The sequence below is a fragment of the Xiphias gladius genome, chromosome 16 (genome assembly GCF_016859285.1).
Source record: "Xiphias gladius isolate SHS-SW01 ecotype Sanya breed wild chromosome 16, ASM1685928v1, whole genome shotgun sequence".
Taxonomy (NCBI): domain Eukaryota; kingdom Metazoa; phylum Chordata; class Actinopteri; order Istiophoriformes; family Xiphiidae; genus Xiphias; species Xiphias gladius.
The window spans coordinates 22,859,684-22,885,375 of NC_053415.1; the positions used below are offsets into that span (position 1 = coordinate 22,859,684).

General features: G+C 40.0%; 2 protein-coding genes and 1 long non-coding RNA gene across 9 annotated transcripts in view; 2 read left to right on the plus strand and 1 right to left on the minus strand.

The window, feature by feature from the left end:
- Positions 1 to 8,784, plus strand: part of LOC120801564 (interleukin-1 receptor type 1-like) — a 21,919-nt gene extending 13,135 nt beyond the window's left edge. For all 5 annotated transcript variants that reach the window (XM_040148700.1, XM_040148701.1, XM_040148699.1 and 2 more), the window contains 10 exons: positions 68 to 317; positions 940 to 1,132; positions 1,873 to 2,044; positions 2,379 to 2,441; positions 2,981 to 3,116; positions 3,263 to 3,417; positions 4,359 to 4,502; positions 5,579 to 5,746; positions 5,968 to 6,251; positions 7,842 to 8,784. In XM_040148700.1, the coding sequence (XP_040004634.1) occupies positions 68 to 317; positions 940 to 1,132; positions 1,873 to 2,044; positions 2,379 to 2,441; positions 2,981 to 3,116; positions 3,263 to 3,417; positions 4,359 to 4,502; positions 5,579 to 5,746; positions 5,968 to 6,251; positions 7,842 to 8,135 (1,859 nt within the window). In that variant the 3' untranslated portion in view covers positions 8,136 to 8,784. The remainder of the gene's footprint in view (positions 1 to 67; positions 318 to 939; positions 1,133 to 1,872; positions 2,045 to 2,378; positions 2,442 to 2,980; positions 3,117 to 3,262; positions 3,418 to 4,358; positions 4,503 to 5,578; positions 5,747 to 5,967; positions 6,252 to 7,841) is intronic.
- On the minus strand, positions 6,173 to 18,907 carry LOC120801567. Of its 2 annotated transcripts, XR_005709115.1 has the most exons (4): positions 18,692 to 18,907; positions 11,210 to 11,310; positions 8,472 to 8,559; positions 7,840 to 7,949 (listed from the first exon to the last, which is right to left on the minus strand). It is a non-coding gene; the product is annotated as an uncharacterized LOC120801567 (long non-coding RNA). The 2 variants fall into 2 exon arrangements; XR_005709114.1 differs by lacking the exon at positions 8,472 to 8,559 and having other exon boundaries at positions 6,173 to 7,949.
- Positions 13,699 to 25,692, plus strand: part of LOC120801566 (interleukin-1 receptor type 1) — a 24,304-nt gene continuing 12,310 nt past the window's right edge. For both annotated transcript variants that reach the window (XM_040148704.1, XM_040148705.1), the window contains exons 1-5: positions 13,699 to 13,887; positions 21,495 to 21,705; positions 22,473 to 22,641; positions 24,304 to 24,475; positions 24,915 to 24,977. In XM_040148704.1, coding sequence (XP_040004638.1) covers positions 13,812 to 13,887; positions 21,495 to 21,705; positions 22,473 to 22,641; positions 24,304 to 24,475; positions 24,915 to 24,977 — 691 coding nt within the window. In that variant the 5' untranslated portion in view covers positions 13,699 to 13,811. The remainder of the gene's footprint in view (positions 13,888 to 21,494; positions 21,706 to 22,472; positions 22,642 to 24,303; positions 24,476 to 24,914; positions 24,978 to 25,692) is intronic.

The following is a 25,692-nucleotide window of genomic DNA, read 5'->3' on the forward strand; positions in this document are numbered from 1 at the left end:
AGCCAACTTGTCTCAAAAAAATAATAATACCAATAATAACAAATCCATTTTCCACTGTTTGTTGCAGAGAACTGTACCAACTACAGGCTCCAGTTCAAGGTTTACTCCGTTCCCGGGGATATGGCTATGCTGAATAGCACTTTGGTGTCTCCAAACGTCTTCGACTTCAATACTGTTCCGTACAACATCACTTGGTATGACTCAAAGACTGGTCAGGAAATGAGCAACCAGACCGGTCGAATCCTGGTGCAAGGGGAGACTCTGTGGTTTCTGAACATAACGCTGGACGACAGCGGGGAATACGTGAGCGTACTGAGGTACGGTATCGTCATGGATAACCAGAGAAAAAAATATGGAGTGAAACTAAGCTGAATTAAGACGATTTATGTAGGGAAAATAAACAAGAGCTTACTGATGCTATCGTGCATCAGGGCGGTTGAACTTCATCCGGCTTCTGCAGGGGGCAATGCTAAAAAATTTTTGAAAAAACACTGCAGTAGGCTAAGCTCATAAATAAAAATGGAGGATGTCACTGTACAACCTCCTCTGCCCGGAAAGAATTTTATGCAAATATATGAGGCCCATTGGGAATGTTTCGGGAGAAGGTTTTTCAGGATAATGGCAAAACTAGAGCCAGCGATAGTCCCGTCTGCTCTGCTCTAAGGAAAGAGGCTAAAGTAAAGCTGCTCTCAGTAACCAAATTCCGAGTGTGTCAGGTGTCAGTAAAAGGCAACTGAGAGTAAAATACAAGCAACTTTCTAAATAGCAGTGAATGAGACTTGATACAGATACAGATGGGCTCACGGATTCTAGATCTTTAGAGCTGAACATTTGCTATGTGCAGTTTCTGCCCATTCCTCATTCACTTAAAAAAAAAACAAAAACAAAAAAAATACCAAACACACATAAAACCTGATTTTCTCCTGAATTTTCCAACAGAACTCCTTTTCAGTGCCACAGGCAGTTAACCAAGCTGGTAGTGGAGCTACCAGTTCCTGGGAAGTGTGGAAGGCCAAAGAAAGCTGATCAAATACTTACAAAAGGAGTTGCCGACACCCTGTCCTGCCCCCTGATGGACTATATTAATAAACTGAACAGCTACAACATCAGTTCCTCCATTAAGTGGTACAGGGTGAGTTATGGGAAAGTCTTGTTGAGCACCGACATATAATACTAATTAATGAATTGAGTGAACTCCAGATGTTGTAAAGTAGTTTAACTTGGCCAGAACTTATAGAAAATTTAACATAAGAATTATGGGACGTGTCAGTTTGGCAAATTAGTGAATTCTATGATAGATTCAAGTTACATTCATAAAGATTTGGGGGATTTTTTTTTTGTACTATCTACTGCCATTCTTTTAACTAGCTCTCCTATAGTTGAAAAATTTCCTTTACATTTGACCTCCTGTAGGTGGTGCTCTTTTCCTTGTCTGTCCAGCAGGGTGGCTCTCACCACTCATGCCACCTCCCTACCTCTTCTGTTGATTACCAAGGAATAAAATGGAAATTTTTTTTGAATTAGTGGATTATTACAATAACGCATCATGACAGGTGTTGATGAAGGTGGGGAAAGTGTTCGGCCAGTCAGTCAGTCTGGACTAAATTTGGCTACTTCCCAAAACAAAATGCGGTTATTCTGTTGAGAAAAATGGGATCCAGTGGGCTCTAGACGCCCCTTCTCTGCTCAACAGGTTACTCCTTTACCCATATATGTATACACACACACACACACACACACACACACACACACACACACACACACACACACACACACACACATATATATACATTTTTTTTTAATTTTATATATTTTTGTTAACATATTGTCATTATTAAAAGCTTGACTTTTATGATTCTTTTCTTCATCCAGGGTTGTGAGCCCATAGAGGATGGGACAGGCGGTTATAGCCACAGGGACACAACCACACTGGGGATCAGCAAGGTGGAGGCTCGAAACAACTGCTCCTACACCTGCACTCTGACGTTCACCCTGGGTGGCCTCACAGGATCCGTGTCAGAGACAATTAACGCAGAGGTCACAGGTTAGAGCGGAGTGTGCAAGAGAGTGAATTGAGGCTGTTGGTCCACAGCATAACAGAGTGACTCCTACAGTGGTATACACTTTCGTTTTCTAAATCTACAACATTACAAGCAACCACGAGTGAGCAGGGCAAACATCACGCAGCAAAGGTCTCAGCTGTCCGACAGGAAGTGGAAATTAATCCTATGATGCTAAACTGATCACAATCAGCAGAGTTGGAGGAGCTATAAAAGAGCCAGTAACTCTTTGGAGTCATTCCATATGCTGTGTATTTCCACGATCAGAATACCTCAACACTGTGTTACTGTATTTCACGGTGTCCGTCTTTTTTTCAGAGGTCTACTCATTGGTTCCACAAGTGCATGAACCGGCCAATGAAATAATTAAGGCACACATCGGTGAGTCCTTGTCTGTGACATAAACTGTAAAACACCATATTTCTCAGACTAAGTGTTTATTTTTGAAACTGAACTGACTCAGGGGTTTTTTGAGACCAACATTTAAAAAAAAAAAAAAAAAAAAAAAACAACAGCCTCCTCATTCATTTTAGTGACAAAAACAGGGTGAGTAAATGCAAGTGCACAGTTCAGGTAGAACCCTTTGCAACATGAGTAAAATAAGTCAGTAATATATGGTTAACCTCACAACTGTCAAATCAGAAACTAAAATGATCGCAGAGTTGTAAAATCCTGTCTCACTGTATTATAAACCACAAAATTGACTTTCTAGATCATCAAAATTAATCTTTTCACCAGCTCTAGAAACACACATTCACACAGTGCTATCTTCAGCCTGAACACCCATACATGTACATTTGCTGTATATTGGTCTGTTTGAGAAACACTGTTTGGAAAATATATAGAAACTTTAAATTTAGGTTTATAGATTAAGAGAAATAGTTTTGTTAAGTATAATTTGTGTTATTGTTTGTGTTTAGGGTACAACTTCAGCAAATGGTGCCGTGTGTTTGTGCCGGGTGTTGGGAAGCCTTTAGTTAAAATCGTTTGGATAGCCAGAGACCAATTAATTTTAAATTCCGACCCCTCTAGTCGTGTCTACACGTCAAAACCACGGTCAGTACTTTAAACTTTCCTTTCCTTTCCTTTGTTTTATCTGCTGTCAAAGTTTATGTTGAAGCTTCTGCTCCAACCAGGCACAGTAGCATCACATTCTGTTGCATTACGTCTCTACTTTTTCTTCATCTGTCCGTTCTCACCAGTGAGTCAAGCCAGGATTTCCCTAGTAAAGGTACATGGTTGGAGCGTCTGCTGACGTTTTCGGAGCTGAGGGAGGAAGATTTCCACATCAACTACACTTGTCGAGCGTACAGCTCCCGGGGCAATCCTGGGGGATATTTTACTCTGCTACCAGCAGGTAAAAAACACAGAATGAGCCTCCTTTAAAAAAACCAAAACAAAACAAAACAAAACTTTGTGCTGTCAGGAAATGCATCTGCTAGCCATTTTGGAAGATCCTCTGTTCTGTTTTCCGGAGACAAAGTAAAACCTATTAGTTTGTTTTATCCAACTATGAGTCCAAAAACCCTTAAATCATCTGTTTATTATAATAGAGCACTAAGAAAACAAGCACATATGCACATTTTAGAAGATTGACCCAGTGGGTTTTTAGAGTTTTTTTTCTCAAAATTATTTTAGATGATTACACTTTTATCAAAATTGTCGCTAATCAATTTTCTGTCTATTAATCAATTAATCAGCTCTAGTGATGATAATGTTTTGGCAGACAAACCTAAACTTTTAGGGTGAATTTTGCAATTGTAGGGGACCTCACAAATGTCATTGTATTTGTACGCATGTATCCTAAAAAAAAAATAAAAATTTTTAAAAAGTCATTTTTTGACTACTCGCCAGATTTGTGTCAATGAAGCTATGTGTCAATGACTAAGCTTATTTCCCTGTAGAAAGATGACCAATAGAGGGTGTAGGTTGACACTTTCCTCTTCATGGCTAAAAGAGGCCAAAAAACAGCAGGCTCTTTAAGTTGTTTTAAGTGTTATTGTAGCTAATGGTTCCAGTCGGGATGATACAAGGAGGAATGTAAAATTTTATTCACTTGTCCTAAAGAGCAATGTCAGTAGATTATTTTCATGTCATTCATGTCTTCGAGCACCCTGACGGCTCAGCCAGAGACGGATGCTATTGCAAAAAAACACAAAAGTATGAATAACTTTTTTGACACTTGGAATTAGAATGAATGAGGTGCCGCGTTATTATAATCCGGTGCTCCTAACTAATCCCTGGTGGAGGAAAAATCTAAAATTGCATGTCTGGTATGCTCGATGTTCATCTCTACAGATCCAGACCCCATGCTTCCCATCGGATCGGGGCTTGCTGGTGTGACGATTCTCTTTATTGTCAGTGTCATCGTCTACTACCTTTTTAAGGTCGACATTGCACTGTGGTTCAGGAGAGTGTTCCCAGTCCTCTATACAAATAAAGGTAATATTTCACAGCAGGTGTGTAAATTCGTCACATGCTCTTTATTACATACAGTCTGCAATGTAATGTCATGACACACTCCAAGATGGAAAACCCACAGTGATGCCTCGACCTGCACCACACACACAGTATAGTACACATTCCCACACATACATTGCAACTCAAACAATCTTAAGCTATATCCTTCCTGACCGCATGCGTCAACAGTGAGAACAAACAAAGGAAACAAAACTAACCACAAGGCTGCATGCACTGTTACTCAAGAAATGTCGCTTGCTGAAGTTGCAAAAGAACAACCTTTTCATATTCAGGACTGTATGTCAGCCTTTACCTTGAGTCACAATAGCCCAGTAAGCTATGAAATGATTAATTACACTAATTTACATGACTGTTTTGACCTCGAGTGTCTCTACCCACCTCCAGGTGGCTGGCCGGTTCTGGGTATCTCAGAGTGAATTTAACAGTCCTTATTGGGCCGAACAGACCGAACAAAAGACTATGCACACTAATGTGCGCCCTTGGTTCGTGTTTGTTGACTTTGCATTATCTGGTTACAAGGGGAAAGCATAGGGGTCGACGGAAAAGAGTGTGGATTCTTTTGTTCAGTTTGTTCAACCTGCCGGGTAGCTAACGGTAACTACCCAGCTGTCTGCAGATATCGGGCTGATGTCCTGTCGAGAAACAGAAACAGAGCAGGCCCATTAGTGAGCATACTTTCCTGCCCTCTCTCTCTGCTCTAACTGATTATTAAAGTACACGTGTGTTCTCTTCTTAGTTGAAGCATCTCATACTGGCAATAGCTGTGTGGGATAACCTGAATTTTTTTTATGTGCGTAAAGAGGACAGCCCAGCAGGTGGTGCTGCTTTTAGTAATAATGCTCAACTATCTTAGACATGAAGTCCTGAGAAATATGATATTTCAATCATGTTTTAGCCTTGCTGCATTTATTAGGAAAAAATGGAAACAGACCTGAGGCTCAACTTGTCTGAAGTGACTTCAGAGTTGTCTGGAATGACTAGAGAGCGATCCAATCCAAGATACTCTTAATAAGCTCTCTCTTTTTTTCCTGTGCCAGATTTGGATGGGAAGCTATATGACGCCTACGTGGCATACCCACCACCCTGTGCCGTCGGATTCAGCAAGGAAGTGGAGATGTTTGCCCTTCAAACTCTGCCCCAAGTGTTGGAAAAGGGATGTGGCTACAAACTCTTTATAGCAGGCCGTGACTGCATACCCGGGCAAGGTAAGTCACCTACATGGCGGAGAAGGCATTGCAGTATTATTTGCCTCATATATGGGGCCCAGCCCACAGGTTAGGGGCCACTGGTTTAAATTACAATAATAGACTTTGGACATTACTGTTCCGCTTTATGTATAGCTACATCGGAGCTCATCACTTATTAAGCTCATGTTTTTCTAATGTAACTCCACTGTGTCTTTTCATCCTCTATTTCTTCCCTGCAGCCATATTGGACTCGGTGGAAGAGAACATACAAGCCAGTCGCCGCCTCCTTCTGCTCTACACTGCCTCGACTTTCACCGGCAAGAGACTCACAAGCAGCACTAGCAGCAATAACAACAACCACCTTTCTAAGAACATTAATAGCAGCGATAACAGCGAAATCAAGACCGGTGACAGCAGTGGCAGGACTAGTTTTGATGATAGCGACGAAGTCTATACAGACACAAGGCAGCAGTTGGAGTGCGTTGCAGCAATGCACAGAGTGCTGCTGGAGGGATCACTCAAGGTGAGCAAACAGACTTGTTAATGCATATTCTTGACAGCAGATTCAAATCCCACCTCTACTAATTACTACGACAAAATACTTGCACAGCGGAAGAGCTGTTGTGGAGTACAAATACTCGCCGGTTTAATGAGACCTAGCTCCAGCCTAACCTTAATCCTAGGCTGCATACAGTCCAGTCAAACTTGATTTACTGAATTTATTTACCCAGGGCTGCCAGCAAAGTCCCCAATTAAAGCTCCGACGGTCAATCTTTAACAGTCAGTAATGTGAAAGGGGTGGCTCTCAGTGACGAATCCACAGAAAATTTACAGCGCATTTAGTGCATGGTTTAGTCTCACTGCTGTCATCAATCCCATTTCCAGTAGCAGCAGGTAGCTGTTTTCAGCAAACAAGCTCTGATAGAACCACTGTAAACTACACACCCACCACCAAACAGCAGACAGACAAGGTTAGCGGCTAGATGAAGGAAGAGGAAAATCGAGCAGGTAAAGATCCAGGCGTTGGTAGAAATCAAACCACAGCTAAAAAGGCAAGTAAATATTGGACTGAGACAGAAATGCAGTCTAATTCATGCCAATTTTGCCCTGTGTCTGCTCGCCATTTAAGTATGAACTAGGGATGTCCTGATCCTGATCAGGGTCTTTTTAATATTCGGTATCTACCTACACCAAGACCTAAATGCTAGATTTACCTAAATGATTAAATATGTACCTGACACATTGAAATAACTGCTATAGCCTACTAAATCTGACACACCTTATTTTTCATGAGCTACATGATCCAAAAAAGGTCCTAAAATACTACATTTATAAGCTTTATTCATTGATATGAATGAGAGATTAACTGGGAGAATGTCACTCCTGAAATTGATATGATCAGCTAGAGAGAAGATGGATCACTTTTGTTGGAGTTGTGGGAACTAAAAAACCAAAACACTGCTCTTTGCAAATTAGAAAGGAGGAGGGGAGAACGGATTTATTAGCACCTGAGCTCTGTGAATCTGTGAATTTTGCCAATCTCAGTGTCTGATAATGTTTTACATTCACTTGCTTTAACTTGACTTGCATATGCAGCACTTTGCAGCTGTGATTAAGAAGAGCAGCACTGTAACACTAGCAGGCTGGACAAACAGTAGAGTAAAGAAAAGACCAGAGTTTGATAGACTTTATTTTAGCCGATATCGATCCGTCAAAATATGCATGGATTTGTCCTTAGGATCGGCTCAGGACATCTCTAATACTATCTGTGTGCAAAGGTTCACCAACAACTTTAGATAGAGATAATATGTTACAGCTGTGTCCTTCAGCTTGATGTGGAGTTGTTCTGCCCCAATGTTTCGACAAAATTTTTCATTTAAAATTGCTTGGAGGTTTATGGATTCGCTCCAGAGTTAATTTCCTCAGAATGCTCACAGCACTCTGTTTGTTGCATCTAACTGTAACTGTTTGAAAGAGAGAAAACTATTGGGATGATTTAGTGATGGTTTGATTGATTTATTACGAATTTCTTTAGTTCCATTTCATTTAATTTAAGTTCCTGGTCACAAACTCAAAAACGCACCCTGGTTCTAATTTGCGCACTGCTTTACAGGTGGTTCTGGTTGAGTTGGAAGAGATTACCCCAGCTCAGCTGGCTCTCTTCCCAGAGTCAGTGCGTCACCTGAGGAAGAAGCAGGGTGCCGTTCGTTGGTGGAAGAACCTGAGGAAAAGGCAAAGGTGGAGGACATGTGTGAGGAGAGAGGACGAGGAAAAACATGAACGGGACACACAGTTATCACAATCCCTCTCCCCTTCCTCCAGGTTTTGGAAGGAAATACGGTATTATATGCCAGTGAGGGGCAAGAGGGCAGTCTACCCTGAGAAAACTGCCCTGTTGAACTTATGATGGCGTTATATGTATGTGTCAACTGTTGAACCAGACAGTAGCTCATTATTTTCAATGCAACTGTGTTTGGTAGTGAATCCCCCTCACACACAGACAATTCAGAAATACTGTGTTATCACCAAAAAGCTGCGAGTCAAGGCTACAGCACGGGAGCACACAAAGGTACTCTTACAACAAATGCTGACTCAACAGGTACATTTACCTTTAGCTTCTCATTGTGTAACTTTTCAAGTAGCAGATTTTAGATAACAAAAGGTCCATAACTGTAGCATGCGCGGCACGTGCTGAAGGTAGTGTAACTGATCAAGAAAAGGACTCAACGACAGTAGCTCACACCTGATGTGCAGATAATCGCAGCGTCTTGGCTATCCTGAGTTAGCCTGCACCTGTATATGAAGTCTTGACGGTCCTTGGTGGTTGGAGACTGAAGAATAATGTGAATAAAGGACTGATCAAACCAAATTGTCATGTATAAATGTAAAATGTACATATGTAAAAAGAAGTGTAAATATGTAAAAACTAATAATAATACATTTCTAAAGTATAAGAAGTCAAGTCATACTGAGTTTTTTTTTTTTAAATGCACTGCCATTTATTTACTGTTACTGATCAACATATAAGGAACTGTAAAGAGCAACGCTCTAGGGAGAGGAATGTTTAATAAAAAATTATTTTTTATCAAATTAAAAATATGGAAAAAACTAAACCAAAATGTTGTGCAGACATTTCTCTTTAGGATTATTTCCATTTAATGCTTAACAATCTTAGGTATTTGAATGTTTCCCTTAGAATTTAGCATTTTCAAACAAAAGCACTATTCGATATTCAATGGGAGCTATTCGATCATTCCTCTCCGGATGCTACTTGTGCGCTTAACTATTGGCCTTACCTCGTCCTATTCTTACCTCAGATTGCCTATAGTCTCTTTCCTTCAACTCAAGGGCTTCTCTCTGAACTACATATATTGCTATATACAGTGTCCTTAGTCTTTCTTTTGGTGGCCCTCTCTTCTCTTCATGGTCTATTCTTTCCCCGTCCTCTGTCTCCTCCGCTTATCTCTTTCCACTTGATAACAGCTCTGTAACTGCTCTAGTGGAGGACCAAGCTCTGAAATGAGCATAAGATTGGTTAGGTTGTCTTACTAAGTGAATTTATGAATTTAGTTTTAATGCTGTCTTGTGTGCTGAATCCACGTTTACACAACACACTTGCAATTGGTATCTCACTGGGTTTCTCCATTTCAGTAATTACATCCATATATTCATGGAACACATTCTCTGCAAGGTGTTGAAAGGAAAATAAAGCATTCCAGTCACTGGAAACTATGACTTGCTTCAGTATTGCCAACTCTGATAGAGCTTCCTCTGCACTTCGATAACACAAGAAGCATGTCAGTGGGTTTAAGTTTCTCTGAACCACAGAGATATTCTCAGAAGACTGTTTTGCCACAATGCCTTTTTTGGTTGTAAAACAGTGACCCGTGAAAGAAGATCCATTGTGCCAGCAGGGAATCTTCTGTCAATTTAATCTATCAAGGATCCTACGTACTTGCTCTTCATGTCGTCAAAGGCTGGTTTTTGAGTGTTGAAGTCAAAAAGCTTGTCTCATATTAAACTTGTTACCATGAAGAGAGCTGATGAATTTCTCTTCTGCAGGGCCAGGGTGGACTGTTATTGCTCTCAGGGCCTCTTTGGTACCTTTGACCGTTGGTTGGACAGTGGAGAAGTCCAGATTTTTCTCTTTGAAAACGTTTTGAAAGAAGGACCACATGCATAAAACTGCCTTCATCATGAGACAGCGGGCCACAAAGTTGAACTGTCTGACAGCTGTCACTAGACCTTTGGCTTTGTCAGAGTCCTGAGCGTTGGAGGCAGCCATGTGCTCTAGGACATCTTCTCGGGGCTTTCAGTGATCTACACACCAATGACACAGCACTATAAATTGACAGCCACCTCACCATATGTGGCTGGGTAAACTTCAGTTTACCTCATCAAACTACAATTCATGCAACTTTTTACTTCTAAAAGCAGAACCACTGAAAAATACAAAAAATGATGTCAAATCCTGCTGAAACCTTTTCAGTTGTTGCACAGATCTGGCTCCATCACTAGCAGCAAGGGCAATGAACCCTTACCAATTGTGAGTTGAATTTGCTCTCTGAGTTTTTTTAACAACTCCTTGGCAGTTTTTTTTCCCCATCTAAATTCTTCTCTGTCGGCAACTGCTTCACAACCCTTAAGGTGGTAAGAATTCAGAATTCCTGAACAATTTAGTTTTAGTGTTTTTTGTGTGTGTACTCATCCAGTGCCTGGGAAAACACAGGACCTTTTAGCACAGCCTTGTCAACGTCCTCCACAAGTGTACTTGCAATAGCCTGGTGCATTTCTGACAGACCTTTCTCATTAAGGTAGCTTCCATAAACTGATGTGACTGTGTTCAGCTTTTTGAAAGAAGCATAATCCATCTCTTTCATGAATTTAACCAGATGACCAATTTTTGAATTAGCCAATTTGTTTTCTGCTATAAAATAGGCGATTTCGAGAAGCCCCTTCATTTCCTCCTCACACTGGAACTGCAAAACTTCAATAACATTGGCCATTACATTCTTTGCTGAATCCGCCTCACACTTTCTTTTCAAAGCTGCTTTGTCTGAAACGCCGTCTGAGTGGCAATTTAAAGTTGACGTTTTGTAACATCGGCTGGTAAAAGGCGCAGAACCACACGTTACAGATCGTACCGCTCACTTCACCATTGATAAACTCGAGCCACGGATACATTCTGAACCAGTTAGCTTGAAACTTGCCTTTGGACTGCTTCTTTACCTTAGTAAAGTTACCATTATCTGTCTGAGGATCCTGAGGATTAACATGGTTAATGTTGACATTTACTGACACTGCTGTTTGTGCTAGTCCTTTCGGGTTTCAGTGTTTTTTTCTTAGCAGATTCCACTTCAGAGGATATATATTTACATTTTTAGCCAGAGGTCCATGTTTGCATGCCTTCAAGTTCCTATCATTTAAACCTGTATGTATATGCCCCCAAGAGATGCTGAAAAGGCAGAGGGGGCTCCAAACCTGGTAGAGAAAGGAAGAGAGAGCGCGCCAAGTCCATTGTCCAGGGGGGAAGTTGGCCCGTCTGATGGGGCACTTCTGACGTGTCATCCTGCATTCTGCACCTGTGCAAACATTGGTTTAATATTAGTAGACATTGCTGTAAGTGTGTGCGGGAATTTCCCGCATTATAAGTGCTAGATTTGCAGGGATCAATGGAATTATGTGCAATACCCGCAATCCCGCTCTGAAATTCAAGCCTTTTTTATAAAATCAAACCCACAAAGCAAACAACAAGCAACTGTGGATACGAAAAGGATAGTTTGAATGAAGTCATTTCTTGTGTTAAAAAGGTTACTGTTTGGTAAATTTTGGATATTATAGCGTCTTTGAATGCACCATAAGTTTTCAAAGCTGAAATCAAATAGTAGTATTTACATACTATATACTATACACGTATAGTTTCAGAATCGGAGCGAGAGTTTGGTTAGATGGGGAGACAGATAAAAATCTAATCACGTTGCGCATCTAAAAATATGTGGGTTTTATTGATTAGAGGTTTTATTGCTATCAATTCACACTGTGTGAGGTCATCCAAAAAGATTTTCTGTTTTAAGGAAGAAGCGCATCTTAAAGAAGTATCTTAAAAGTCAAAAAATGCTAAATGTTTTGGGGTTTTTTCGTAGTTTCTTCTTAAAAAGGCACATGCGGAAATTTGACACTCTTTATTGCTTTGGGACAATACAGCTGTCACTTTCATATTTGACGCAAATGAGGTCTGGTGACCTATATTTGATCTAAAGCTCCTTTGAACTGGGAGTGAATCATTGTGCATCTATATTGCAAAACAAGTTGTACTTTTTTCTGTTGAGTGGAAATTTCAGGCAGGTGTTACTGAACAGTATACCTTGCCGTGAAAACAGGAGGAGGGAAATCCCAGAAGCCCTTCAGAATTTTAGTGCAAGTAACAAGTAGCTGTCTGTAAGTGTCATCAGCCTGGTAAGTTAAAATTCATGGTGAATTTACATAATGGTTTATTATTAATCTGTAGTATGTTATATCTAAAATATCATTTTTCTATTCATGGTGTCTGTGTCAATGAAATTTAGTATTGGTTTTGTGATGACTCAGTTGTTTTATATTAATTTTCCTACTGTCACATAATATCCTATAGCTCCTTTTGTGCTCTTTGGTACCCAAGACTGGATTTACAAATACACTTAGGTTTCAACATCTATTTGATTATAACCCAAGATTTTTTTTTTTTTTTTATTGTTCAGCAGTTTCATTGTGGGGGGATTTAGAGTGTCTCTGTGATACAGAATAGAGATTTTCAGTGGCTTCAAAGTGCTTTGTGGGTTACCACATTACGGTAAAGCATACTTAAAAAAGGACATATGAGGGCATTGTCAAAAATATATAAAAAGGCAAACTAAAATTTCATAGTATTTTTAAAAAAATTAGAAAATAAATATAAAATATTAATAAATACAATTATTTAAGCACACAACCACTTCTCAGTAATTATGAATGAATCTAAAAAATATGTTGGGTTGCCAGGTTTAAAGTGCATATTAGGGGAGGATTTGAGGCAGTAAACCCTTAATAGCATTAACATCAGCCTATATAGTGGCATACCGTAGCTTATTGATGACAAATTTAGCCACAAATTTAGCCAACAAGTTTGCAATGATAATTTTTATGAGGATAAATCATATACAGCAATGCCTTTTAGCCCAGAGTGTTTACAGAAAAAATGACCTTTTGGGTAAATATGGCCAACACATTTATACATTTTTTTTTCTCTTTGTGTGTGTATTAGTACATTCATAAAATGCACTGCATATGTATTTTTTATAAAAAATAAAAAAATGAAAAAGGGAGAGGTATTCCAAATGAATTTAGGCTTAAATTGCTCTGATATGTTACATTAGTCAGTCAGTCCAATGAATATTGTTGGGGGAAGAAAAGCTTCTAATAACAAAAGATCTTATTAACATCCTGTACAGTTTTAATAAATTACTTCTTAACCATTAAATAAGTTGTACCCTCTCTAGTATTTAATTTTCGATCCACTAGCGCCGAAAGACCTCTTACTATGTGTGCATATCTGCTTATATCGGTATAAGGATAATGGTGTCAATTCAATCCTGTTGTTAAAAAGTGAAGTACAAATTATAATTACTCCAGGACATATTAATTTTCTCCACGATACAACATAAATATCTGAATAAACCTCATAGTCCCAACAGCAGTATTACAGGATTACCTTACTGTCTATCTAGAACAAAAATACTATCATCAAGGACAAAGTCAGTTGAATCCGTTAATTAAGAGAGAGAAAGAGTGAGATAGTGATGGATAAAGATTAAGAAAGATGCGAAGGATAGGAAAGGTGGACATAGGGAGAGCTTCTTTAAATATTTGACCTTTTACACACACACACACACACACCCAATCAGTGGAACTTCCTGGGGTTTCACTGCAATTTTTTTCAGCCTTGCTTTCTTTGTGTCAGCTTCGTATCTCCCACTTCCCTTTACTGGAGTCTGTTCGAGGCAGAGAGCAGTCAGGTCTGACAAATCTCACTGGACGTGAATGAAATGTAACCTGTCCAATCCCACAGATGAGAACCATGTCAGTGGGAAGCTGGGTCTGCTTGTTGGCTGCACTGTTGTCTCTAGCATTTTCTGTGGCACACAGTGAGTACTGATCATCACAATTATTCTTAAAAGGCTAGAGAAATGCTTCTGCTGTTGGAAATAATTTGCAGCAACCTGAATCTGTTTGCTTTACAGGAAATTTATAACAGAAAGATCTCGTCCAGTTGTTGATTTAAATTAATTGCTGACTCTTAGGTTTGATCCTTTTGGGTTTCAATATTGTTCCAGCCAAAGAATTAACATGGCCCTCTACTGGTTTGGAAAAAAGACACTTTTGAACCCCTGTTAGGTAAGGACAGAAATATACACGGGTGAAGCTAAAATCTGCTGTCCAGATTTTTCTGATTTTTGGTCAACTCATCAGTAAAGTAAGCATTCAGGAGCCCAGGATGTCTTATGCTGAAAATATTTATCGGAGCTTGGCCAAGCAGAATGGAGAAATTATCATCAATACAAGTTTATGTGCATGATGCCGTCTCCATTCTGAAGCTCAGTCCCCTGTGCTCAGTCTTTTAACCCTTACAGGTTATGCTGCTAATAATTTATGCCCAGAAATGGTCAAACTCAAATGCCTCAAAAGTATGCAGAGTTAAGTCTATTGGTTTGCTATTCTGTAAACAAGGAAATGATCTTACCTGTGCTAGTTCAGATCACGTTGCGCATCCTGGTCTGGAGCCACTGTTATCTGGCTATGCCCATGGATTCTAGCAGACCCCAGTCTCTGGCCTCTAGGCAGGCAAAAACAGCCATCTCCTTTGACTTTGGCTACTATAACAATGCTGCTTCAATTCTTTTAGAATGGCTCAGAAAGATTTGCTGCTGTTTCGCGTGAGAACTCAAGGCCCATGGCTTGACCTGTGTCACCTAATAGAAAATTCCCTAACAAAAACAATGAACTATTTTTAGCTCCTGAAAGTAGATTTGAGATATAAAGTTCATGAGACAGAGGCATATTTATACAACATTTGTTGAACAATAGATTGAAAGTATAGACGGCTTGTGTTGCAGCATTAAAAAAAAACAACAAAAAAAAACATTTCCTGTTTATGATCTGTTTAACAGACACTTGCTTGAGAATTACATGTTACAGACTTTCCTTCAAAAACAGAGATACCCAGCAAATACTGCATGCTTTTTAACATATATTTTCCATAAAAGACAATAAGATAAGCAGTTTGTGACATGAAGGTAACAATTTAAGTTTTCACAAACAAACTGTATGTACCACCACAATACATATTTTTAAAATATCTTTTAAATATCTCTTAACCAAAAATTGTCATCCTTGCCGAAAAGAATGAAGTAACCCATGAACAGGACAAATACAGTAAGTGGGTAACTTAATTTTGCTTAGAAGAAAAACAAATTCAAAGCTCTCAACCAGTCTCTGTCCCTGTTTTGCTTCTTCTCAGATTCAAAAAATTTTATTGAATCACTACAGTCTCAAACTGTGACGTGAATAATTGCAGTCTATGCAGACCCACTACAGTTTATGGGACTGTTGTGGTTAGCTGTCCATGACTGTGATGAAAATAAATCCTTAATCATGAAAATAAATCCTTAGTCCACAATTTTATATCCGGGAAATGTGCAGCATTTCTCATACAGAGGCTCTACTTGGGCAGCCCGCCTAGGTGAATAAAATCATTTGGTTTCAACTTAGGTAAATCTTAATAGAACGCCTAATTTCACTCTTTTCAAACTAACTAATTTTTGGCTACACACCTGTCTGAGTTGCCTATGCTACAGTAAACTACATGTGAGGCATTTGCGGGTCATTTGTAAATTGTAGCTACAGAAAATAACTTGGGTTACACTCTCCCCATATAAATTGCATGAGTCTGCATGCACACTGATCACACACACCGTGCCACCAACCACCGCAAGTAAATTCTCAACCTGTGGGAAACAATGGTGCGTTTACAATTCAGCCTACAATGTGCACTTAACACAATTCTATATTTGCTTCTTTGACGCAGAAAAAATTAATCTGACAGAATGGAACTGAATCTTGAAGAATCTAATCTAAATGAATCAATCCTGGACTTGTGAGTCGAAATCAATCGAATCAGGAGATCAGTGTTGAGTTAGACGGATGATAAATATTAACTGGTGAGAAAGCAACTGAGTGATCAGTGACTGAACCAACATGTAAAAGGAGATTCACATGGGGGGGGGGGAATCATTTAATACTGTGATAAAACTACAACTACAGAAAACAACAATATTACACTTTGGAGATACCACTATTCATAGGTAAGACACAATTTCTTATGAGACAACCCTGGAATGTAGAATTAGAAAAATATCATGTATTTCAGTGAAGGGTGGCAGCTAGACAGCTGTGTGGACTATGGACAGTCTTGCTATTCAATCATGGTTGGAGCTTTTATCGTAAGCACAGGGCAAACTACACCACAGTAGGGTTGAGCAAATCCACACCGGTCAGTCATGATTGTAGGGCAGGGCAGTACGAGCAAAAAATAAATCTGGCAAAGTATCATGGCCTAAAGTATTTCAGATTTTCCTGTAAAACGCAGGAAGACTAAAACAAGATTGAAACATCATATTTCTTAGGACTTCATGTGCAAAAGATCTAAGCAAGAATAATAAAAGACCTACAAACTTCAGGCTGTCAATATGCATATTCAAAAAGTACGAGTTATCTCAGGAGTTGTCAAAGTGCAAATTTAGTAGGTTACAACATCTCTACTCCTGTTCTACTTAATCTCTCAGTGCATTTGCATCCGCTTAAGTAACAGGTTTTAGTCAGCTTTGTCCAGTTAGCTAATTTCTTAAATGTCATGTAAACGAGAAACCTGGTTTCTGTAATAGGGGTAGAGGATCAGAGAAACCTGATTTCCCCAGATAGATGTCTCCAGGAAAACACAGATTTTTCTGCAATCTACAGGTGAGCAGGTTTCCAGTCTAATTTTTTTTAAGCATGCATGTGCATGACAAAAGACTGCAGACAACAGTGGAGCAAGTCATGCTTCCAAAATAAGGTCAGGAGCAGGGGAGAAAATCTAATAACCGACCTGCTGCATGTGTACACAGATTTAACATAACAAGGTTACAAAAGTGCATAAGAATGCCTTCTCCAATTACCCGCATAACCTGGTTTCTCTGAGTAGCCTGGTTACTTCAGTGCACGTAAATGTACTGTCATGTCTTGTCTATGAAGTACAGTAGACTCACTCCAGCTCAGTTCAGACAGACAAAAAGTTGTTCGTACCATATATAGATTTGGGTTAAAGAGGTAGCAACCACGGGAGCTAACCCTTGTCTTGGTTCAGAGCCTAAGGTTACACCTCTGTTTCAAAATGCTCTTAAATTCAGGAAAACCTTGTATATCCAACCAGATATGATTTTTAAAGTAATTTTCCCCTCAAAAAAAATCATATCAACAATCAGCCGATTTTGAGACAACTTTTTTATTTAATCATTTATTTATTTTTTTAGGCAAATTATATTTATGAACTGAATTTAAAACATTTAGAATAAAAATACAACGTAAAAACAGCCCAAACTCTGCTCTATCCCTTGTATTTTCTGTATGTTGGTACCTTTGAAAATCAGACAAAGTTTTCCTCCAGCACCAGCTGTCAACTCGCTACTTTTGCATTCTTCTGTTCCTTTGGGAAGGAGGCAGCTAACTAAACTCTGATTTGATATGAACACACTCCGTTCTTCCTAATGATAAAAGCTCCGGCTTGTGCACTGAGGACAGTTAACGTTATGCATATGCTCAAATTCTAATAAAATATAAAAATACCCACTGTACATAAATTACAAGCTTAACTGTTAATTATGTTTTGTTGTTATTTTATCATCATACAGACCTCCTCCAGGCTGACATGTATGTTAGTTACGCCTCCTGTCTCTTACACATCTACAGCAGCCTGCCAGCTCAACTAGGTAGGCTAGAGCGCTGAGGCAAAGGGTGGGTCTTTCCCACTGCTCCTATCGGCTGTCACTGAAGTAACACAATGACCTCGGGCACTACATCCATCTCAAAATGATTTTTAAACAGATTTTATCAGGTGCAAAACACCGTACAGTCAGTGGGTTATTTCAACCTACCTCCTGTTGATTAAATAGGTCAGAAGGTGCCAAACATTTACTTTCACACCTATATGGTTAATCCCCCCCAGGAAATCCTTTACCTGAAATATGTCAGCATTGGGTTTAAGTGGAACACATGGGTCACATGCTACGCCACCCACAAGTAAGGGCTTGTAAAAATGAATTTGGTAAATGTGTTTTTGCCCTTTAAAGCTATTGCAACTGCTGCTTGGTCAGTAAAAAAAAAAAAAGAGGCTTGGATAAGACATTTAGAAATGTATGACAAGGTCATTTCAACTCAGTTTCTGTGCTTTTTCTTCAGTGAGCTTGGCATTTGCCTTCCTTGTCAAGCGACATAATTAGCCTACTGTAACAAGCATTCCGTCCACGCTAAGATAATATCATCTTACCTGAAAAACAGAATCGACACAATAGGGGCTAACGTTAGCGCCGAACTGGCACTTCGGCCGCGGAGCTCGATTTATGTTGCTACCGTCGGCAAAGCTAACGTTGGTAAAGTTAAACGAGTGGTACCAGAGGGCCTAACGTCAGTCACGTTATATAAGAGGACGGAATCTGGAATAACAAGAGCGCTAGCTTACGTTAGTCTCCATGGAAATAATGGTTAACACCTGACGTTACGTTCACACCGTGATGGCTAGCGTTCGCTAAATTTTATTCAACTCAACCTTATCAGGCTAATTGACGGTCCCAAGCTTGACATATCGTCATATAAGCCAGTTGAGGTTATCATGGAGCTACTGTTAGAGATTCTTACCTTAAGGCATTCGGGCCGTCAAAAGCTGACCTCCTGGATCTTGGTGTTATTTGGAGTAGGCACTCCACTGAGCCTTCACAGAGGGGAGCGACAAACATTGATGCTAGCAACCAGCTAGCATCAGTATCAGCCCAGGCATTGTAGCCACCCTGCAACTTTGCGGCCTTTTACAACTTTTATTGTGGTGGTTGCCTTTCCTTCATTTGCTCCCCCCCCCCCAAAAAAAATCCTGTAGCCTGTTTTCTTTCCACCGACTTCGGTTTTGCTGAGAGTCGTGCCGTGACGTTGTAGGGTTTAATTAGCCCGCCATCTGAAATGATTCTTAATTCTGCGTTCATGTGAGATAGCACATACGACTATCCGTGCGGGGAAAAAAACCCCTCTAGCCCCAGGGTCCCCAACCCCCGGGCCGCGGTTTCCGTTTTATTTATCATCCGAGTCTGAACAATATTTTATTTGGAAGAAAATGACAAATCTAAATGATAATTGAAAATTCTCTCAGTCTCTAGACGCTTGTCAAGATGCCTGTCTCGGTCACGTGACGGGACGCTAATATTAAACCCATATTCAGCGACACGTTCAGCCTTGCTCCGTGAACTCAATCTGTCCCCTCGGAGGGAAAACGACAACTGTCTTCAAGTTGGCGGCTGCATTTAAAGCCAAACTGGATTTGTGGAGACGACGCGCGAACAGAGGCATATTTCACACGTTTCAAACATGGGATCCGCGACCCATTTGTCAGTACACCAGGTGAATCGAGCATGTCCTCCGTGCAAGGAGAGGATCAGCCGCTGGAGATCACACATGACTGCGGCCTTAAAAGTCTGTTCGCGGCATCAACTCTGCCGGTGTTTCTGGATGAAAGTCATGGCTGAGTACCACGAGATTGCCACAAAAGCACTGAAAACCCCGCAGCCATTCCCGGCATCACATCTATGTGAAGCGGGCTTTTCTGCGGCCACGGCAACCGAAAACAAAATTACGGAGTAGACTGGACACACGCAACGCACTTCGGGTGTCATCGTCTCCCATTACCCCTAGATGGGACCGTCTTGTTGCGGAGAAACAAGCTCAGCTCACAAGCTCAGAGCTCTCATTGGTTTAGCGTTATGTTGAGTTATATTTTTCATGTACTTTACGTTTGTTTTGTGGCGTATCTTATTTTGAAGGCATGTTCAAGTGTTACCATAGCGACCAGAGATGGCTGTTACTCTTGCTATGTTGTTGGCGCATGTCAGGAGGACGCTGCTAATAAGGTTACGTACAAGTACACAGTGGATTCCCGTTAATTACTATATTTACAAAATACCACATGTTTTGTGTTGGTCTTATCATGTTATTTTGTTGTATTTATCCGCCACACCTTGAAGGCCGGTCCGTGAAAAACAATGCTTACATTAAACCGGTCCGTGGTGCAAAAAAAGGTTGGGGACCCTTGCTTTAGCCTACTTGTTGTAATGATACAAATATGAGATCTAAGGAATTTGTGATAGCTGTGTTAACTCCAGTTTGGCGAAAAACTGCAGAAACGTCTATTAACACCAATGCAACCAATGCAGCTATTTAGCTCTGTATCATACGGTATATCTGACTTTAACTAAGACGTCACAGCTCGACTAGTACTTTAAATCACAAGGATCGTTTTTCCCATTTTGCCAACTTTGCTTGAATGCGGCATTGCAAGTGTGTGCGGAAGTGAGTAACTGAGGATGTAGAGCACATGTAGAATTAAAAGGCGACAGTACCTCTAAATAAAAGAGTATAACATGCACTTTAAGCTTTTTATTATTGGAAATATTCTTTTTATTATTTTTTATGTTTTGTAAATTACAAATTGCAATTCAAATAACTTTCGGTTCTTCGCCTAACCCATCAACTAGGTGCCACTTTCTTCTGCATGTTTTTTTTTTCCAAGGTTGGCTATAGGAGGTGTTTGCTGTACATCCTTTTACGGTGAAAAATATGAATTAAAACAGCTCTAAGCGAGCTACTGAACAGACATTTCACATCACACCTTTTTGAAAGTGTGGGCAGTGAATGCTGACATCGGCGTTTACAGTCATTTTGAAAATCTGGCAGTAAAGCTTTCATTTCCTGTTGTTCTGCCTCATGTTTTAGTCCTTGTTGTTGACTGAATGTCCTCAGTTGTTCTATACATGATTAATTTTCCAACCTTTTGAAAAAAAAAACACTTGATCCGCCACAAGGATGAATATAAACCCTTGCTCCATGCAGTCTTGGACGTGAACTGGAATTTCGGTTAAAAAAGTGATTGAGCATTGTGAACTGTGCCTCACTGTGTATGAAAGCCATCAGAGAGCATACCTCCACAAAGGCTGCGCAATCCTCTGATCTGATTCTCTGTTACTCTGACATCAGTAAACGGCACGACATTGAATAGTTAAAAAGTTATGAGGCAAACGTTTTCCAGGTGCACTGGGAACTAGTCACTTCTTTTATGGTCCATGGCAAATTTTCCAGCGAATTTCCCCAAAATCTGTTGGATAGTTTTGGAGATATTCTGCTAAACATAACCTCCTTGGCAGATGTAATGAATGATTAATATTACATTAAGGGTTGTCTTACCCTTTTTATGCATGCAAAGTGCTAGTTTGTGCCAAAGAACACTTAAAAATCTGAAGCCTTGAATTCCATACTCGTCTCTGTTTACTCCAGAAATTCTATATCCACTTTTCTGTGGCAGCAGCGAGCTGTCCATATGTACTGGTGTCTTGATGTTCAAGAGTTTTCTCCTGGCATTGAATGACAAATGACTTGTCTCCCTTTGCACTATCAAATTCAGACCACAGTGGGGAGACAGACATCTACCATGTGAGTGCTGGCCACCTCTTTTTGCTGAGGTGCCTCGATGCTAATGCTCACACCAACGTGACCTGGAGCAGAGCAGGGAAGCTCAACTTAAACCTGCCCACTGGAGTGGAAGTCAGGGATGGGGTACTGTGGTTTCTGCCTGTACAGACTTCTCATAATGGAACCTACACCTGTGAGAAAAGGTATAGAAACTCCTGTATAACTTTGTAGGTTTGACTTCATCTGATTATCACTGTATACAAAAATTCAAAGGTGCTCTTTGAAGTATTTTAACTTCTGTAAATGATGATTGACTTAGCTTTTAGACATCTGTTTAGAAAGGCAGTCGGACACGAAGCAATGGAGCTGATGGTAGATGTAGTGTATAAAACAAAAAAATAGGAATGAGATACAGGCCCAGTTCCGATGTCCACATTTGTTTGGAGAAACAAGGCAAATATAAGGAAACATTTTTTTTTTCTTCTCAAGACATCAACATTATAGTAAGATGTGTGGTGACAATCTCCAAATGTGACAAATTTTAATGCCTTAGAGATGAGTCTGGTATTATATTTCCAATGATTTAAGTTTAGAGATTTAGGAAGTGAGCAATATTGCAACAGATTTATGATAGTTCCAAATAAATCCCAGTAAGGCCAGTGGAATTGCCTCAGATACCTTTTCTTCACCCTTGACATTTGACCTCACACTGAATTTAATAAAGTCATTGTTTGGAGAAAGAGTGGCTGATGATGTCAAGTCTTTTACAAAAATAGTGCCACTTCATCCTAATCAAGCTCGTACAGAATTACTTAATAATATTGATAACCCTGTTGTTCCAAAGAGCTGTATTATGAGGAAACATAAAATAAACAAGACGCAATACAGTATAAGGTCATATACGGTATGTTAGTGAAGCTCAGGTTTGCCTTTTCTGCAGGTGTCTCAGTGTTTATCTCCTTCTTTTTAGGGATGAGACTGGATTATCCAAGATTACATTTGAGATGGTGGTGTCCACTGGAGAGTGTCCTGATCCACCTGAGAACAAAACCATTACCCAGGGAATCAGTGGAGGTCTTCCTTGCAAACAGACAGAGATCTTCAGGCTGAATAACACAAGGAAAATACGATGGATGAAGGTATAAAAAACCCCCATCACATTCATGCGCTGATTTTTCATGATGCATTTATGTGTGTTGGTTCTGTAAGTGCTATGCGAAGGCAACTGGACTCGCTTGAAGTTCTGGAATGGCGCAACACAGGAGAGCCAGCTCCTCATGTCAGGACTCAGCAGTCCACCTGCATCTTAAGGACCAAGGACACTCTTTTCAGGACAGCGATGTACGCATTTTGGCCAGAGAAGACCGATGGTTTGAAAGAGGAGTGAAAGAAGCCATATTTGTCAATCTGGAACAACCGTCACCAAACAGAGGAGGTGGTCTGAGACACCACCTGCCAACCACCTACAATGCAGTTCTAAGTTCACTCCCCAGACAGTTGAACACCCATCCACACCAGGACTCGTGTGACCTCTATGACTCACATGATGGCAGGGTGAGTCAACGACTCACTTGTCACCCTAACGACCCTCAAGGTGTTCGCATCCAGCCACACCTTGACCCATGTGATCCTAACGACGTACATGATGACTCGGAGGGTCAACAACTCATGTGACCTCAACGACTCACAAGTGTTGCTGATCTCACCAGAGGATATATTCCTGGAACTCCCCACTAGTCAGATAGAACTGAAGAAGCCTTTCGGATGAGAGGCGAAACGTCTTCAAGAACTTCAAGCAAGTCCAGTGGCCTTCAGATAGCACTTACAGAATACCATGACCTGTATGACACAGAATCTTCACAGTCATACGGGTGTATGTCGTCTTGCTTTATGTTGCTCCTGGCTCAGTTTGTTTTTTAGTACCAAGAAAGCATGTTTGCACCTTTAAAAGCTGATTGTTTGACAAGTCACAGATGAGTAATGCACTGGGACAGTAGTCAGATAGGCCGTCTACCGCTGAGGGAAAAGAATGTAATGAAGAGCCAAGAGGAAAGAAACATCACTCAATAGCAACCAGTGAAACATCACTGGTTGCTATAGATCTGCTGTTGTAGATCTGGTTGCTGAGAGGGCCCACACAGTGTTACAAATATTCCAACTGACAGCCAAAGGGCGTTCTGCCAAACTATTCCTCAACCATGCAGCCTCGGAAAACCTACATTTGTTAGTCATTCGCAATCTTCAGGAAAATTCGTCTGCCTGCGGTTTTTCGACATCACTCACAGTTCAAGTTTAAGTTTGTTTAGAGCACTATCTCACACAAAAGGAAATAGAAATAATAAAACATTAAACGATGTTAACAAATACAGAAAGACAGACACACACATAAAAAGGAAAAACTAAAAGTTATAAATTATATAAGGACATTTTTATGGGTTTGTTAACAGTTATAACTTCTGAAGATAAATGTTATATTATTAAATCTGTGTTTTACAATATTGTCATTCATGATTTATTTATATTTATGCGCTTTACAAAGTTAAGTGTTTTCAGCTTATCCTGATTTTAATTGTTTTTAATTAAGTTGTCTGATTCAGATCTATTTTCTTTTACTGGCTTTTGTTTGACCTTATTTAATTTAAATCTGGATTTGATTTAAAGTCTTTTGCTTTATTTTTTTTTGGCTTTTAATTTGTTGCCTTGTATGAGGCACTTTAACTTAGGTTTCTGAAAAGTGCTGTATAAATAAAGTTAGTACTTGGGCTGTAAAAAGTAATTATAGTCTGTGTTTCTCTGTGTAGGACTGCCGCCCAGTGGAGCCCGTCTCTGTGGATGAGAACGGCTACATGAGGCTGCCCGCAGCCACCGAGAGGGACGCGGGGAAATACACCTGCCTGGTAGACATTAGCTTGGATGGCAGGAAGTACACCGCTGCACGCAGCATCCAGCTGACTATTAACAGCGGTATACACTGTAGGTCACACTGAAGTGTCATCACTTTACTGTACTGGCTTTGATTGAATGCCGATGGAGAATTGCTCATTATTCTAGTATGATTTTTCATTTAATTCCCCTGATTTGACATCATTACATGCTTTTTTTTTTTTTTACATCAAGAGACAACTATTGTTATTGTGGAAATTATTCCTATTATCTGAAATACATGCATGGGATTGTAAAAGCTACTTTAGGATTATCATTTTAAGAAGCCGCGGACAGTGACAGCAACTGGGAAACTGTGGTTTGTGGTTTTTTATCCATCAGTCATTGTATTCTCACAGCTACAGTAACCTCTCCACACAGTTCATCATACTTTATTTGGCTGCTCTTATTGGCACACTTTCAGTAGATTGTATTGTATTGTACTGTATTATTTTCTGTTACACTGATTATGTGTCTTAAATCCTTACAGCTACAGTTGTTAAAGAGCCGGAGCTGGTGTTCCCTCAACGGGAGGTGGTCGTGGTTAAAGTGGGCAAGTAACACCCTGTCACAAATTATAACCACTGCCATAGTGAGTCACACGTACTGTATGTCTGTCAGGTTTGGGTTTACGATATGTCGTCTGCTGCTAATGTGACTGCAGGTTTACTCATGTCCTGTTCTCTATTTAGCATTTAGAAAATAAAGAGAACAGGCTGGTAATTTGTTCAGTGAGTTTTGTCTGACCATATACAAAAAAATATACTGAACGTGCTACAGTATTTTCTAACAACCAAGTGAAAGTTGCCTGCAGAGTTAATACAGGTTGAAGGAAGGAGGACTTCTGTCTTGGCTTCCCCACTGGCATACTAAAACTGTATGCTTGAAAAGAGTCATGGGGCTTTATGTTGTCAATCTGAAGATTTGTATTTTCTTTTTATTTTATTTTCTGTTTAGGAATACTGCTTGGTTGCGCCTCTTCAGGGCTTTACAAATCTTAATAATTCAGTCTGCCAACAAATCTCAGGTTAATCTACTCCTACCTCTTGTCTACACCACGCACATGTGAGGAGTGCTGTGTAATTTTAAGGGGTCACAAGCCAAGGCAATTTGGAGTTTAAACATCCCAGCTGTTTCAGTGCGCTGTGCTTCTGTACAAACACTCTGTAGTCCTTTTGCCGTTTGCTGCCATACCTTAAATCTCACCACCATTTGAGGATTTGAAGTTAGGCAATAAAAGGCTCATGTAAAAATTTTCAAATCTATTT